This window comes from Coregonus lavaretus, assembly GCF_964263955.1.
Source record: "Coregonus lavaretus genome assembly, chromosome: 19".
In the NCBI taxonomy this organism is placed as follows: domain Eukaryota; kingdom Metazoa; phylum Chordata; class Actinopteri; order Salmoniformes; family Salmonidae; genus Coregonus; species Coregonus lavaretus.
Genome location: NC_140006.1, coordinates 7,563,101 through 7,577,012, shown reverse-complemented (window position 1 = coordinate 7,577,012; position 13,912 = coordinate 7,563,101). Strand labels below are relative to the sequence as shown.

Here is a 13,912-nt window from a genome sequence, read left to right as displayed (position 1 = left end):
GGCTTGAAAATCTATGGCAAGACTTGAAAATGGCTGTCTAGCAATTATCAACAACCAACCTGACAGAGCATGAAGAATTTAAAAATAATAATGTGCAAATATTGTACAATCCAGGTGTGCAAAGCTCTTAGAGACTTACCCAGAAATTCAGAGCTGTAATCGCTGCCAAAGGTGATTCTAACATGTATTGACCCGGGTGTGAATACTTATCCACACTCTATATGTCAGCACCCAAAGCCAGTGAGCTCACTGAAATTCTAAATAAGGAGTTACAGTCAGTATCAGAATGGGTGATTAATAATAAACTGGTATTAAATATACTGAACAAAAATATAAACGCAACATGCAACAATTTCAAAGATTTTACTGAGTTACAATTCATATAATGAAATCAGTCAATTGAAATAAATAAATTGGGCCCTAATCTATGGATTTCACATGACTAGGGATACAGATGTGCATCTGTTGGTCACAGATACCTTAAAAAAAAAAAAAGAAGTACGGCCGTGTATTCAGAAAACCAGTCAGTATCTGGTGTGACCACCATTTGCCTCATGCAGTGCGACACATCTCCTTCACATAGAGTTGATCTCCCTGTTGATTGTGGCCTGTGGAATGTTGTCCCACTCCTCTTCAATGGCTGTGTAAAGTTGATGGATATTGGCAGGAACTGGAACACGCTGGCGTACCCGTCGATCCAGAGCATCCCACACATACTCAATGGGTGACATGTCTGGTAAGTATGCAGGCTATGGAAGAACTGGGACATTTTCAGCTTCCAGGAATTGTGTACAGATCCTTGCGACATGGGGCCGTGCATTATCATGCTGAAACATGAGGTGATGGCGGCGAATGATACAGAGGATCAACAACATTGCATTCACTCCACATTACTGGCCTGTATGACAAAGTGAAAAGAAGGAAGCCTGTGTTTAAAAAAAAATCCACTGCAAATCATCCATTCTGTTTGCAATAAGACCGTTAAGTAATACTGCAAGACAACACGGCAAAGGAATTAACTTTTTGTCCTAAATTAAAAACTAAATATGGTTTGGGTCAAATCCAATTCAACACTGAGTGAAACCCTCTGTATTTTCAAGTATTGTGGCGGCAGCATCATGTTATGGTTATGGTTGTCACCGGCAGAGACTGGGGAGTCTGTCAGGATCAAAATAAATATGAAAAGAGCAAAGCCCATGTAAAAAGTTTGAGGAAAACCCGCCATAGTCTTCTAAAACCTAACCCTGGGATATTTTTGTATTTTTATTTTTTCAATAAATTTTAATGCCAAAGACACACCAGAATTGCTTTCCAAGAGGTGTTGAGTGTTCCTTAGTGGTCCAGTCTCAGTCCTGACTTTGCTTGAAAATCAGAGACAAGGTTTGAATATTGCTGTCGATCAATGATTCCCAGCCAAAGTTACTGAACTTGAGCAATTTTGACAAAATCAATGGATATACTGTATGTTGCCCTAGGAATTGTGAAAGTTGGTAGAATCTTATTCAAAATGATTCACAGCTGTAAAGGCTGTCAAAGGTGCTTCCACCAAGTATTCACTCTGGGGTGTGAAGACATACGCAATCAAGACATCATTGTTTTTCAATGTTTTATCATTAGAAACATTTTCTATAATTTTCTTTCACTTTGAGTAGGTTGTGTACATCTGTAGGGAAAATATCAAATTGTATCCCTTTTTAGATTACATTTTAAGGTAGCAAAATGTGAAGATGGTGCAGGAGCGTGTAGACTTTCAATAGGCACTATCAATTATTGCCTTTTTCAAAGGTCACCCAAGCTGATGTCTCCATGACTAGAGGCCATATAGGGGCCTCAAGGGTTCCATACCAACAGATGCGATGAGATGATGTTTAGAAAAGATGTGACCACACTATTTATTAGGTTAGAGTAGGGGTTGTGCCTGGAGCTAGGGTTAGGGTTATAGGGTTATGGCTAGGGTTATGACTAAGGTTAGTGTTATGGCTAGGGTTGTGGCTGGAGCTAGGGTTAGGGTTATAGGGTTATGGCTAGGGTTATGACTAAGGTTAGTGTTATGGCTAGGGTTGTGGCTCGGGTTAGGGTTAGGGTTGAGCCAGTGTGTGGACATGAAGCTAGGGTTTGGGTTAGGGTCATTGTTAGGGTTGTTGTTGTTTACCTGGAGGAGGTTGCCAGGGAGATGAGCAGGGCCTGCAGGATGCCCCTGATGTAGACGATGGGACTTTTCTTGGTGATGAAGAAGTACATGGCCGGTAGGATGAAGAGACCGTGTAGCACCAGCCCCATCACCACGGTGATAGCGTAGAACCCCAGCTTCTTCCCCATGGCCGACGGGTCGTCCATCTCCAGGATCTTACCAGCCACCAGGAACACAATGCCGAAAGGGAAGTACCTGCGGTAGACCAGGATGTTAAGAGTTGTTTACATTGATTCTCCTTGTAGGTAATTTTTTTAACCCAAACAGGCTAGTTTTTGGACTAGCTTAGGTCATTGACAGAGCCGGCCTTTTGGGGGCCCTAAGCGAGATTTGGTTGGCCCTGCTCTTGACGGTGGAGAGAAACATTTTGGTTTTTAAGTTACTTTCCTGCAATTCTACACATTTGGGGTGTACAGAAAATGTGGCACTTTTAAAGCAAGGTTTCTGCAGTTCTACACATTTTGCAATGTGGCGGAGAGAAAATTGTGCAATTTAATAAAAAATGTCATACAATTCTACTAATTTCGCCATGGGGCAGAGAGAAAAAATGTACAGTTTTACAGCTAAATTCCTGCAATTCTACCCATTTTGCCATGGGTGAAGATATTTTTTTTTACACATTTTCCCATTACTTATACCATGTTAATGATGTGAGAGTGACAAACAAAATCAATGGGGCCCCGCTGGAGGTCAGGGCCCCTGGGCAGCCTGGGGGCCTAAGCGACCGCTTATGTTTCTTATACCTGGAGCCGGCCCTGAGGGGTAAATATGTACTACAAAGCAGGATCAAGGAGTTAGCCAGCTAACTAGCCTAAATATTCAGAAATATATATATATATAGTAAAAATAAAGAAAAATCCTTGAATGAGTAGGTGTGTCCAAACTTTTGACTGGTACTGTATATATACAGTGGGGAGAACAAGTATTTGACACACTGCCGATTTTGCAGGTTTTCCTACTTACAAAGCATGTAGAGGTCTGTCATTTTTATCATAGGTACACTTCAACTGTGAGAGACGGAATCTAAAACAAAAATCCAGAAAATCACATTGTATGATTTTTAAGTAATTAATTTGCATTTTATTGCATGACATAAGTATTTGATACATCAGAAAAGCAGAACTTAATATTTGGTACAGAAACCTTTGTTTGCAATTACAGAGATCATACGTTTCCTGTAGGTCTTGACCAGGTTTGCACACACTGCAGCAGGGATTTTGGCCCACTCCTCCATACAGACCTTCTCCAGATCCTTCAGGTTTCATGGCTGTCGCTGGGCAATACGGACTTTCAGCTCCCTCCAAAGATTTTCTATTGGGTTCAGGTCTGGAGACTGGCTAGGCCACTCCAGGACCTTGAGATGTTTCTTACGGAGCCACTCCTTACTTGCCCTGGCTGTGTGTTTCGGGTCGTTGTCATGCTGGAAGAACCAGTCACAACCCATCTTCAATGCTCTTACTGAGGGAAGGAGGTTGTTGGCCAAGATCTCGCGATACATGGCCCCATCCATCCTCCCCTCAATACAGTGCAGTCGTCCTGTCCCCTTTGCAGAAAAGCATCCCCAAAGAATGATGTTTCCACCTCCATGCTTCACGGTTGGGATGGTGTTCTTGGGGTTGTACTCATCCTTCTTCTTCCACCAAACACGGCGAGTGGAGTTTAGACCAAAAAGCTCTATTTTTGTCTCATCAGACCACATGACCTTCTCCCATTCCTCCTCTGGATCAACCAGATGGTCATTGGCAAACTTCAGACGGGCCTGGACATGCGCTGGCTTGAGCAGGGGGTGGTTTTAATGGTTTTCTTTGAGACTGTGGTCCCAGCTCTCTTCAGGTCATTGACCAGGTCCTGCCGTATAGTTCTGGGCTGATCCCTCACCTTCCTCATGATCATTGATGCCCCACGAGGTGAGATCTTGCATGGAGCCCCAGACCGAGGGTGATTGACCGTCATCTTCTTCCATTTTCGAATAATTGCGCCAACAGTTGTTGCCTTCTCACCAAGCTGCTTGCCTATTGTCCTGTAGCCCATCCCAGCCTTGTGCAGGTGTACAATTTTATCCCTGATGTCCTTACACAGCTCTCTGGTCTTGGCCATTGTGGAGAGGTTGGAGTCTGTTTGATTTAGTGTGTGGACAGGTGTCTTTTATACAGGTAACGAATTCAAACAGGTGCAGTTAATACAGGTAATGAGTGGAGAACAGGAGGGCTTCTTAAAGAAAAACTAACAGGTCTGTGAGAGCCGGAATTCTTACTGGTTGGTAGGTGATCAAATACTTATGTAATGCAATAAAATGCAAATTAATTACTTTAAAATCATACAATGTGATTTTCTGGATTTCTGGATTTTCACATTTGAAGTGTACCTATGATAAAAATTACAGACCTCTACATGCTTTGTAAGTAGGAAAACCTGCAAAATCGGCAGTGTATCAAATACTTGTTCTGGACATACCTACTCATTCAAGGTTTATTTTTTATTTTTACTATTTTTCACATTGGAGAATAATAGTGAAGACATCAAAACTATGAAATAACACATATGGAATCAAGAAAGTAAGCAAAAAGGTGTTAAACAAATAATTGATTACAGCTTTGCAAACTCTTGGCATTCTCTCAACCAGCTTCACCTGGAATGCTTTTCCAACAGTCTTGAAGGACTTACCACATATCCTTAGCACTTGTTGGCTGCTTTTCCTTCACTCTGCCATCCGACTCATCCCAAACCATCTCAATTGGGTTGAGGTTGGGGGATTGTGGAGGCTAGGTCATCTGATGCAGCACTCCATCACTCTCCTTCTTTGTAAAATAGCCCTTGCGCAGCCTGGAGGTGTGTTTTACAGCCCTCTAACCAATTGTACTATTATGAGTGTTTTTTCGAGTTTTTTGTAATTTATTCTGTACATAATGTTTCTGCCATCGTCTCTTATAACCAAAAAGAGCTTCTAGATATCAGACAGTGATTACTCACCTCGTATTGGACGAAGATTTTTTCTTCAACGAGTCGGACGCGAAGGATATCCTACAGACACCCGACAAGGCCCAAATCCCTGTCATTCGCAAGAGAAAGAGACGGAGATATCGTGGACATAGGTTGGGGTGCCTTGTAAGGATTCAACGGCGAGCGAGAAACTGCCTCTTCCATCAATCCTATTAGCCAATGTTCAATCATTTGAAAATAAATTAGATGACCTAAGATTACGGTTATCCTACCAACGGGACATTAAAAACTGTAATATCTTATGTTTCACAGAGTCGTGGCTGAACGACGACATGGACAACATACAGCTGACGGGATATACGCTACATCGGCAGGATAGAACGGCTGACTCCGGTACGACAAGGGGTGGCGGTCTGTGTATATTTGTAAACAACAGCTGGTGCACAAAATCAAATACTAAGGAAGTCTCGAGGTTTTTTGCTCGCCTAAGGTAGAGTATCTCATGATAAGCTGTAGACCACACTATTTACCAAGAGAGTTTTCATCTATATTTTTCATAGCTGTCTATTTACCACCACAAACCAATGCTGGCATTAAGATTGCACTCAATGAGCTGTATAAGGCCATAAGTAAACAGGAAAATGCTCATCCAGAGGCAGCACTCCTAGTGGCCAGGGACATTAATGCAGGGAAACTTAAATCCGTTCTACCTAATTTCTACCAGCATGTTAAATGTGCAACCAGTGGAAAAAAAACTCTAGACCACCTTTACTCCACAGACAGAAATGCATACAAAGCTCTCCCTCGCCCTCCATTTGCCAAATCTGACCATAACTCTATCCTCCTGATTCCTGCTTATAAGCAAAAACTAAAGCAGGAAGCACCAGTGACTCGGTTAATAAAAAAGTGGTCAGATGATGCAGATGCTAAGCTACAGGACTGTTTTGCTAGCACAGACTGGAACATGTTCCGGGATTCTTCAGATAGCATTGAGGAGTACACCACATCAGTCACTGGCTTCATCAATTAGTGCATCGATGACGTCGTCCCCACAGTGACCGTATGTTATGATGAGTTTCTGGTATTGAGAAGTTCAAGATGCAAGAATTTACTTAGACATTCTGTGGAGATTTTACCAAGTATTTATTTGATCATGAGCCTGTGGGTTCATTTAACAAATGGACATAGCCTTGCCACCTTGTCAGTTGAACTGCCCACACACACAAATCTCACAGATTTTATACACTTGGTTACACATTTCTTTAACCACATCTGGCCATCGTCAATGAGCACTCCCATTCTTTGATGTTATTACTCTTTACCCCAAGTCAGTATATCCTGTCCATCAATCATGCTATCCTAAACATCAGTAATCTCCTTTGACATAACGGAATGTAGACTCCGTGGCACCAAGCCAATTATCTACTAACTCTAACCTGGTCCCCACGATACTATGACATGACATCATAACACTATAAAAATCTCATATCACCGTACGTACATACCCCAACCGGAAGCCATGGATTACAGGCAACATCCGCACTGAGCTAAAGGGTAGAGCTGCCGCTTTCAAGGAGCGGGACTCTAACCCGGACGCTTATAAGAAATCCCGCTATGCCCTCCGACGAACCATCAAACAGGCAAAGAGTCAATACAGGACTAAGATTGAATCGTACTACACCGGCTCTGATGCTCGTTGGATGTGGCAGGGCTTGAAAACTAATACAGACTACAAAGGGAAGCACAGCCGCGAGCTGCCCAGTGACACAAGCCTACCAGACGAGCTAAACCATTCTATGCTCGCTTTGATGCAAGCAACACTGAAGCATGCATGAGAGCACCAGCTGTTCCGGATGACTATGTGATCACGCTCTCCGTAGCCAGCTGTCAGCTGGTATTCTGTCTATAATGGAGTGGCCAGCAGTCACCGGATCTCAACCCTATTGAGCTGTTGTGGGAGCAGCTTGACCATATGGAACGTAAGAAGTGCCCATCAAGCCAATCCAACTTGTGGGAGGTGCTTCAGGAAGCATGGGGTGAAATCTCTTCAGATTACCTCAACAAATTGACAACTAGAATGCCAAAGGTCTGCAAGACTGTAATTGCTGCAAATGGAGGATTCTTTGACGAAAGGAAAGTTTGAAGGACACAATTATTATTTCAATTAAAAATCATTATTTCTAACCTTGTCAATGACTACATTTCCTATTCATTTTGCCAAATTTCCTATTCAAACTCATTTCATGTATGTTTTCATTGAAAACAAGGACATTTCTAAGTGACCCCAAACTTTTGAATGTTAATGTGTATATATATATATTTTATTTATATTTTTTATTTTTATATATAAATATATTTAAAGATAATCTTTAAGATGGCATTCTGTAATTGAATCAACAACCAAAAACACATCACTAAGTTTAGCTTTCTTAATGAACCGGAAAATCAACAACTATTTCTGGCTATTTATCAAAGTTAGCTGGCTAACTTATTGATCCTGCTTCGTAGTATACCCCTCTGGTCATTGAGGTCATGACCAGAGTTAGAGTTACTGGTTTGATTAGGGTTGCTCTCCCTGTAAGATAGAGCTCTTACCAGATCACTATGGCGACAATCTTCAGGACAGCCTCGTTCAGACTCTGACAGAAGTTGACCAAGGCGCTGCCATTAGGCCCCATTCTACCCAGCATGATACCTGGAGAGACCAACAACAACAACAACAACACTGAGACAACATGGACACCATACCGTGGGCCAGATTGATTTGCTAATGGTTTGTGCTTTTACTATAGGGAATTGATCAACAGGAGAGAACTAAAGAGTAAAGTAAAGGTTAACTGGATGAAGGGCAGGGACGATAGTGATAGTGTCTGTGTGTGTGTGTGTGTGTGTCTGTGTGTGTCTATGTGTGTCTGTGTGTGTGTGTGTATGTGTGCTTGCATTCGTGTGTGCGTGCATGTGTTAGTGGAACTGTCCCTCACCCATAATGACACCACAGGGTGTCTGGGGGGTTAGGGGTAGAGGTCAGAGGTCAGTGATGACGTCACTCACCCATGGTGGCGGAGAAGATGACGATCCCCAGGACGTTCATGCCATCGCTGGTCCCGGGCAGCGTGCGCATCTGGATGTCGGGTGGAGGTGTCATGTCCAGGGAGAAGTTCTGGATGTCTGTGCCGTTGTCGTCCTGGACACCGTAGATATAGACCCTCCGGGTGGTGCTCTCCATCAGGGAGGCTGCCACCGTGGGTGGGGGGGCCTTCATGATGGGGATACTCCTGGTACGGTACTAATAAGACCAGATATATACATTAATATCATATTAAAGTATCTAACATACACTACCGGTCAACATTTTTAGAACACCTACTCATTCAAGGGTTTTTCTTTATTTTTACTATTTTCTACATTGCAGAATAATAGTGAAGACATCAAAACTATGAAATAACACATGTGGAATCATATAGTAACCAAAAAAGTGTTAAACAAATCAAAATATATTTGAGATTTTACAAATATCCACCCTTTGCCTTGATGACAGCTTTGCACACTCTTGGCATTCTCTCAACCAGCTTCATGAGGTAGTCACCTGGAATGCATTTCAATTAACAGGTGTGCCTTCTTAAAAGTTAATTTGTGGAATTTCTTTCCTTCTTAATGCATTTGAACCAATCAGTTGTGTTGTGACAAGGTAGGGGGGTACACAGAAGATAAGCCTATTTGGTAAAAGACCAAGTCCATATTATGGCAAGAACAGCTCAAATAAGCAAAGCAAAACGACAGTGCATAATTACTTTAAGATATGAACGCCAGTCGCAAAAAGTGCAGTCGCAAAAACTAGTATGCGAAATGATGAAACTGGATTTCATGAGGACCGCCACAGGAATGAAGACCCAGAGTTACCTCTGCTGCAGATGATAAGTTCATTAGAGTTACCAGCCTCAGAAATTGCAGCCCAAATAAATGCTTCACAGAGTTCAAGTAACAGACACATCTCAACATCAAATGTTCAGAGGAGACTGTGTGAATCAGGCCTTCATGGTCGAATTGCTGCAAAGAAACCACTACTAAAGGAAACCAATAAGAAGAAGAGACTTGTTTGGGCCAAGAAACACAAGCAATGGACACTAGACCGGTGGAATTCTGTCCTTCGGATTGGAGTCCAAATTTGAGATTTTTGGTTCAAACTGCGTATTTGTGAGACGCTGTGTGGGTGAACGAATGATCTCTGCATGTGTATTTACCATGCAAGGAGGTGTTATGGTGTGGGGGTGCTTTGCTGGTGACACTGTCAGTGATTTATTTAGAAATCAAGGCACACTTAAACAGCATGGCTACCACAGCATTCTGCAGCAATACGCCATCCCATCTTGTTTGGGCTTAGTGGGACTGTCATTTGTATTTCAACAGGACAATGACCCAACACACCTCCAGGCTGTGTAAGGGCTATTTTATCAAGAAGGAGAGTGATGGAGTGCTGCATCAGATGACCTGGCCTCCACAATCCCCTGACCTCAACCAAATTGAGATGGTTTGGGATGAGTTGGACCAGAGAGTGAAGGAAAAGCAGGCAACAAGTGCTCAGCATACGTGGGAAGTCCTTCAAGACTGTTGGAAAAGCATTAAGGGTATAGGAATACGTATTAAGGGTATAATTTACTCCTCAGCAGTACCGGGGTGATCCGTGGCAGTACCCCCCCCCCCGATGTGCTGCACTAGCAGCGGGACGACACCGGCCTCGGGGACGACCACAAGGACGCGGTGCGGGTCGGTCACGGTGCCGACAGTGAAAATCCCTGGTCAGCGAAGCGTCCAGGATGTCCACCGCAGGAACCAGCACCGCTCCTCTGGGCCGTACCCTTCCCAGTCGATGAGGTACTGGAGATGCCCCGCCTGATGCCTCGAATCCAGGACTTCACGGACCAAGTACGTCGGACCTCCCTTGATGTCCAGAGGAGGAGGACCAGGCACCACTGGCCTGAGGAGAGAAACATGAAAAGTCGGGTTAATGCGGTAATTAGCGTGGAGTTGCAAATGGTACGTTACCTCATTAACCCTCCACAGGACTTTAAACGGCCCCACAAACCGCGGGCTCAGCTTCCGGCAGGGCAAGCGGAGGGGTAGGTTCTGGGTGGAGAGCCAGACCCGGTCGCCTGAAGAGAAAACATGCTCCTCACTGCGGTGGCGGTCGGCCTGTTCCTTGTGCTGACACACGCAGCGTTCCAGATCTCCTCAGCGTGCTGAAACCACTCGTCCACCGCAGGGGCCTTGGTCTGGCTCGGATGCCAAGGTGCCAGGGCTGGCTGATACCCCAACACGCACTGGAAAGGAGTGATGTTAGTGGAGGAGTGGCGGAGGGAATTCTGTGCATACTCAGCCCAAGGTAGAAAATCCGCCCACTTCTCCGGCCGGTCCTGACAGTAACACCTCAGGAACCTGCCCACTTCCTGATTGACCCTCTCCACCTGCCCACTAGCTGGAGGACGGTACCCGGAGGTGAGACTGACCATGACCCCAGGTGTTCCATGAACGCTTTCCATATGTGTGAGGTGAACTGAGGGCCATGGTCTGACACAATGTCCTCCGGGATCCCGTAGTGCTGGAAGACGTGCGTAAAAAGAGCCAGTGGCAAAGTCCACCGAGAAGTGAGACCAGGGTCGTTGTGGAACAGGCAGGGAAAGTTGCTTTCCATAAGGGAGGTGTCTGGGTGTCTTAGACTGGGCACAGATGGAGCAGGAAGAGACTTAAACCCGGACGTCCCTAGCCAAGGTGGGCCACCAGTACTTCTCAGTCAGGCAGGCGATGGTACGGCCTATCCCAGGATGACCCTACACAGGCTCCGTGTGCGCCCAGAAAAGGAGGCGGTCCCGCACACCCTTGGGCACGTAGGCGCGGTTCTCCGGGAACTGTGCAGGTGTGGGTTCCGTATGCAGGGCCTGCCGTATGTTGGCGTCCACGTCCCACACCACTGGTGCGATGATACGGAACTGAGGGATGATGGGGGTCTCCTCTTCCTGCCTCTCCTCTGCTGGGTTGGAGCAGGGGAATTCCCTGGCTTGTCACCTCCTCGCCTATTAGTGGATAGAGGGCAGGTCAGGGAAAAATGACCCCTTTCTCCACCATAGGAGCAGAGGCACAGATTCCTCCTCCTCCTACGCTCTGCCTCGGGCAAACGTGCAGAGCACACCTCCATCGGCTCTGGCCATGGAGGAGGTGTAGCCATGGGCTCCAGATTCCATGTAGATCTTCATCTGGACCGCAGGAGGTTCTCCAACCGGATCGCCTCGGGTCCGCCCGTTTCCCAAACCGCGGCACCCCAGTCCAGGGCCTGTCCGGTCAGTGCCAAGATGACTGTGGCAACCCTGTCTCTCCCGGAGACATCCTCGGCGTAGCGAGCGAGGTACAGGTCGCATTGCAGAAGGAATCCCTTGCATCTCGCTGGCGCGCCGTCAAAGCGCTCCGGGAGGGACAGGGGTATTCCGCGGGACCGGCTCAGATGGAACGGAGGCAGGTATTGGTGGTGTGGGGGCTGGTGCCTGAACCAGTGCTGGAGACTGGAGGGACTGCACTTTCCCCTCCAACCGCAAGATGGTTGCCAGCACACTGTCCATGGTGCTGCCGAGTCTGGAGAGACAGTACTCATGATGCTGGACTGTCTCTACGATGATCGCCAGCTCGGCCTTTCCCGCTGTCTCCATTTTTATGGGTTGATTATTCTGTCACGTTGTATAATGATTTGAAGACAGGCACAGGAATACGTATTAGGGGTTTAATTTACTCCACCCAACACAAACACGTCTTACATACAAAAGGATGTAACCCAAACAAAGAGCGAGGTGTAACCTCTACACAATACACGGGACGAGACCCGTAAACAACAAGAGCACTATACACGGTACTCACGAGACCAATGGACATGGGACAATAATGGACAAGGACAATGGGGAACAGAGGGCACATATATACACATACTAATCAGGGGGAATGGAAACCGTGTGTTTAATGAGATAAGACAGTCCGGAGTTGGTGGTAATGATCCATGTCAGTGACGAAGACCTCCAGAACTAGTGAACGGAATGAGTAGCAGTACGGAATGAGTAGCAGTGATTTGTTTAACACTTTTATGGTTACTACATTTTTTTAACATTTTAGTCATTTAGCAGACTCTCTTATCCAGAGCGACTTACAGTTAGTGAGTGCATACATTTTTCATACTACATGATTCCATATGTGTTATTTCATAGTTGTGATGTCTTCACTATTATTCTACAATGTAGAAAATAGTAAAAATAAAGAAAAACCATTGAATTAGTAGGTGTTCTAAAACTTTTGACCGGTAGGGTACATTAATGTCATACTGAAGTATCTAACATGTTATGTATAGATAGATATACAAGCTATGTATGATGTGAAAAAGAATCGGAATTAGTTAAAGATACTGTATTGAATTCATTCCTGTCACTAACGGTCACCCATAATTTGGTGAATTTGTATTTCAAACATACACAGACTTCCATTCAAATAATCTCATTATCTCATTAATCTCCTATTAACTGTATTTCATGCTTTGGCACTCCTCCTAAAACTCTTTAGGAAACTAAAATGGAAACAGCTACATTTCTACTATATACAGTATGATAATGTCATGCTACTCACCTGTTGGAAAGTTGCTTGGACCAAGTTGGCAGGGAACATGTTGCTAGAAGGGAAGGATATAGAAAAGTGTTAAACTCTGTAGCTGTCTGAGAGGTTACAGAAATGAAAGTGTTAAGATAACTGAAAAAGCATTATTCAACATTTTTCAATCAAACTTTTCCATGTAAAGTTAAAATCTGTTATGTGACTGGACTTTCCTATAACAGGCATGGAAGCACAGCATGTTCCATATGAGGAGTCAGAGAACTTGACCACATCCAAAAGCTTTACACTTTATAACCTTTTTTCGTACTCCACTTCTCTCATTCATATCATCTTGTGGATAACCAGAAACGATGTACACAATGTGTCAAACCAGTAGCAGCATTTTCATTAGAATAAGACTGTCAGTTGGCCCTAAAACATGTGTGTATTATTACACCAATGCTATTCACCTACTGCTCGTAATTGATCAATTAATTTAACTGATTGGTCAGATAGTTGTGTCCCTCAGGCTTCAGGACTGTGATTGAGTAGCCCTGGATAAAATTATACACAAAGCTCTGATTATGATTAGAATGTATTTTGGATTGGTAACCGATGGATCTAGCCAGCTTGAGAGTCTCCGTGTCCCCACTCGGTACTATAACTACATGTTTTCTAAGATAGCTTTATGTGATTATTAAGTGGCTTATAGGACTTATGAGCTGTTTATAGCAACCACAGTCCAAGCTTTAATTGATCAAGTCTATCTTAGCCAGAGATGTCACGTTAGAACCTATGCATAATGCTATGTGTATAGTGTAAATAACATTTACCAATAGACCTACTAAATTATGAACATACAGTACCAGTCAAAACTTTGGACACACCTACTCATTCAAGGGTTTTTCTTTATTTGTACTATTTTCTACATTGTAGAATAATAGTAAAGACATCATTACTACATGATTCCATATGTGTTATTTTATAGTTTTGATGTTAAAAAATAAATTGTAAAAATAAAGAAAAACCCTTGAATGAGTACGTGTGTCCAAACTTTTGACTGGTAGTGTTCAGTCAATCAAAGAGTTTACTCTACAAATGAGGAATGCATTTACTCAAATGAACTAATGCGATTTATTAGTCACGAATGAATTGACACAAAAC

General features: G+C 44.0%; 1 protein-coding gene across 1 annotated transcript in view; it reads right to left on the bottom strand.

The window, feature by feature from the left end:
- The window catches only part of LOC311146226 (excitatory amino acid transporter 5-like), a gene marked incomplete at both ends in the record, with an annotated part of 98,526 nt that overhangs the window by 22,961 nt on the left and 61,653 nt on the right, over window positions 1-13,912 (bottom strand). Inside the window, 4 exons of the mRNA XM_084182733.1 lie at window positions 2,153-2,386; window positions 7,727-7,826; window positions 8,183-8,417; window positions 12,785-12,827. Coding sequence (XP_084038859.1) covers window positions 2,153-2,386; window positions 7,727-7,826; window positions 8,183-8,417; window positions 12,785-12,827 — 612 coding nt within the window. The remainder of the gene's footprint in view (window positions 1-2,152; window positions 2,387-7,726; window positions 7,827-8,182; window positions 8,418-12,784; window positions 12,828-13,912) is intronic.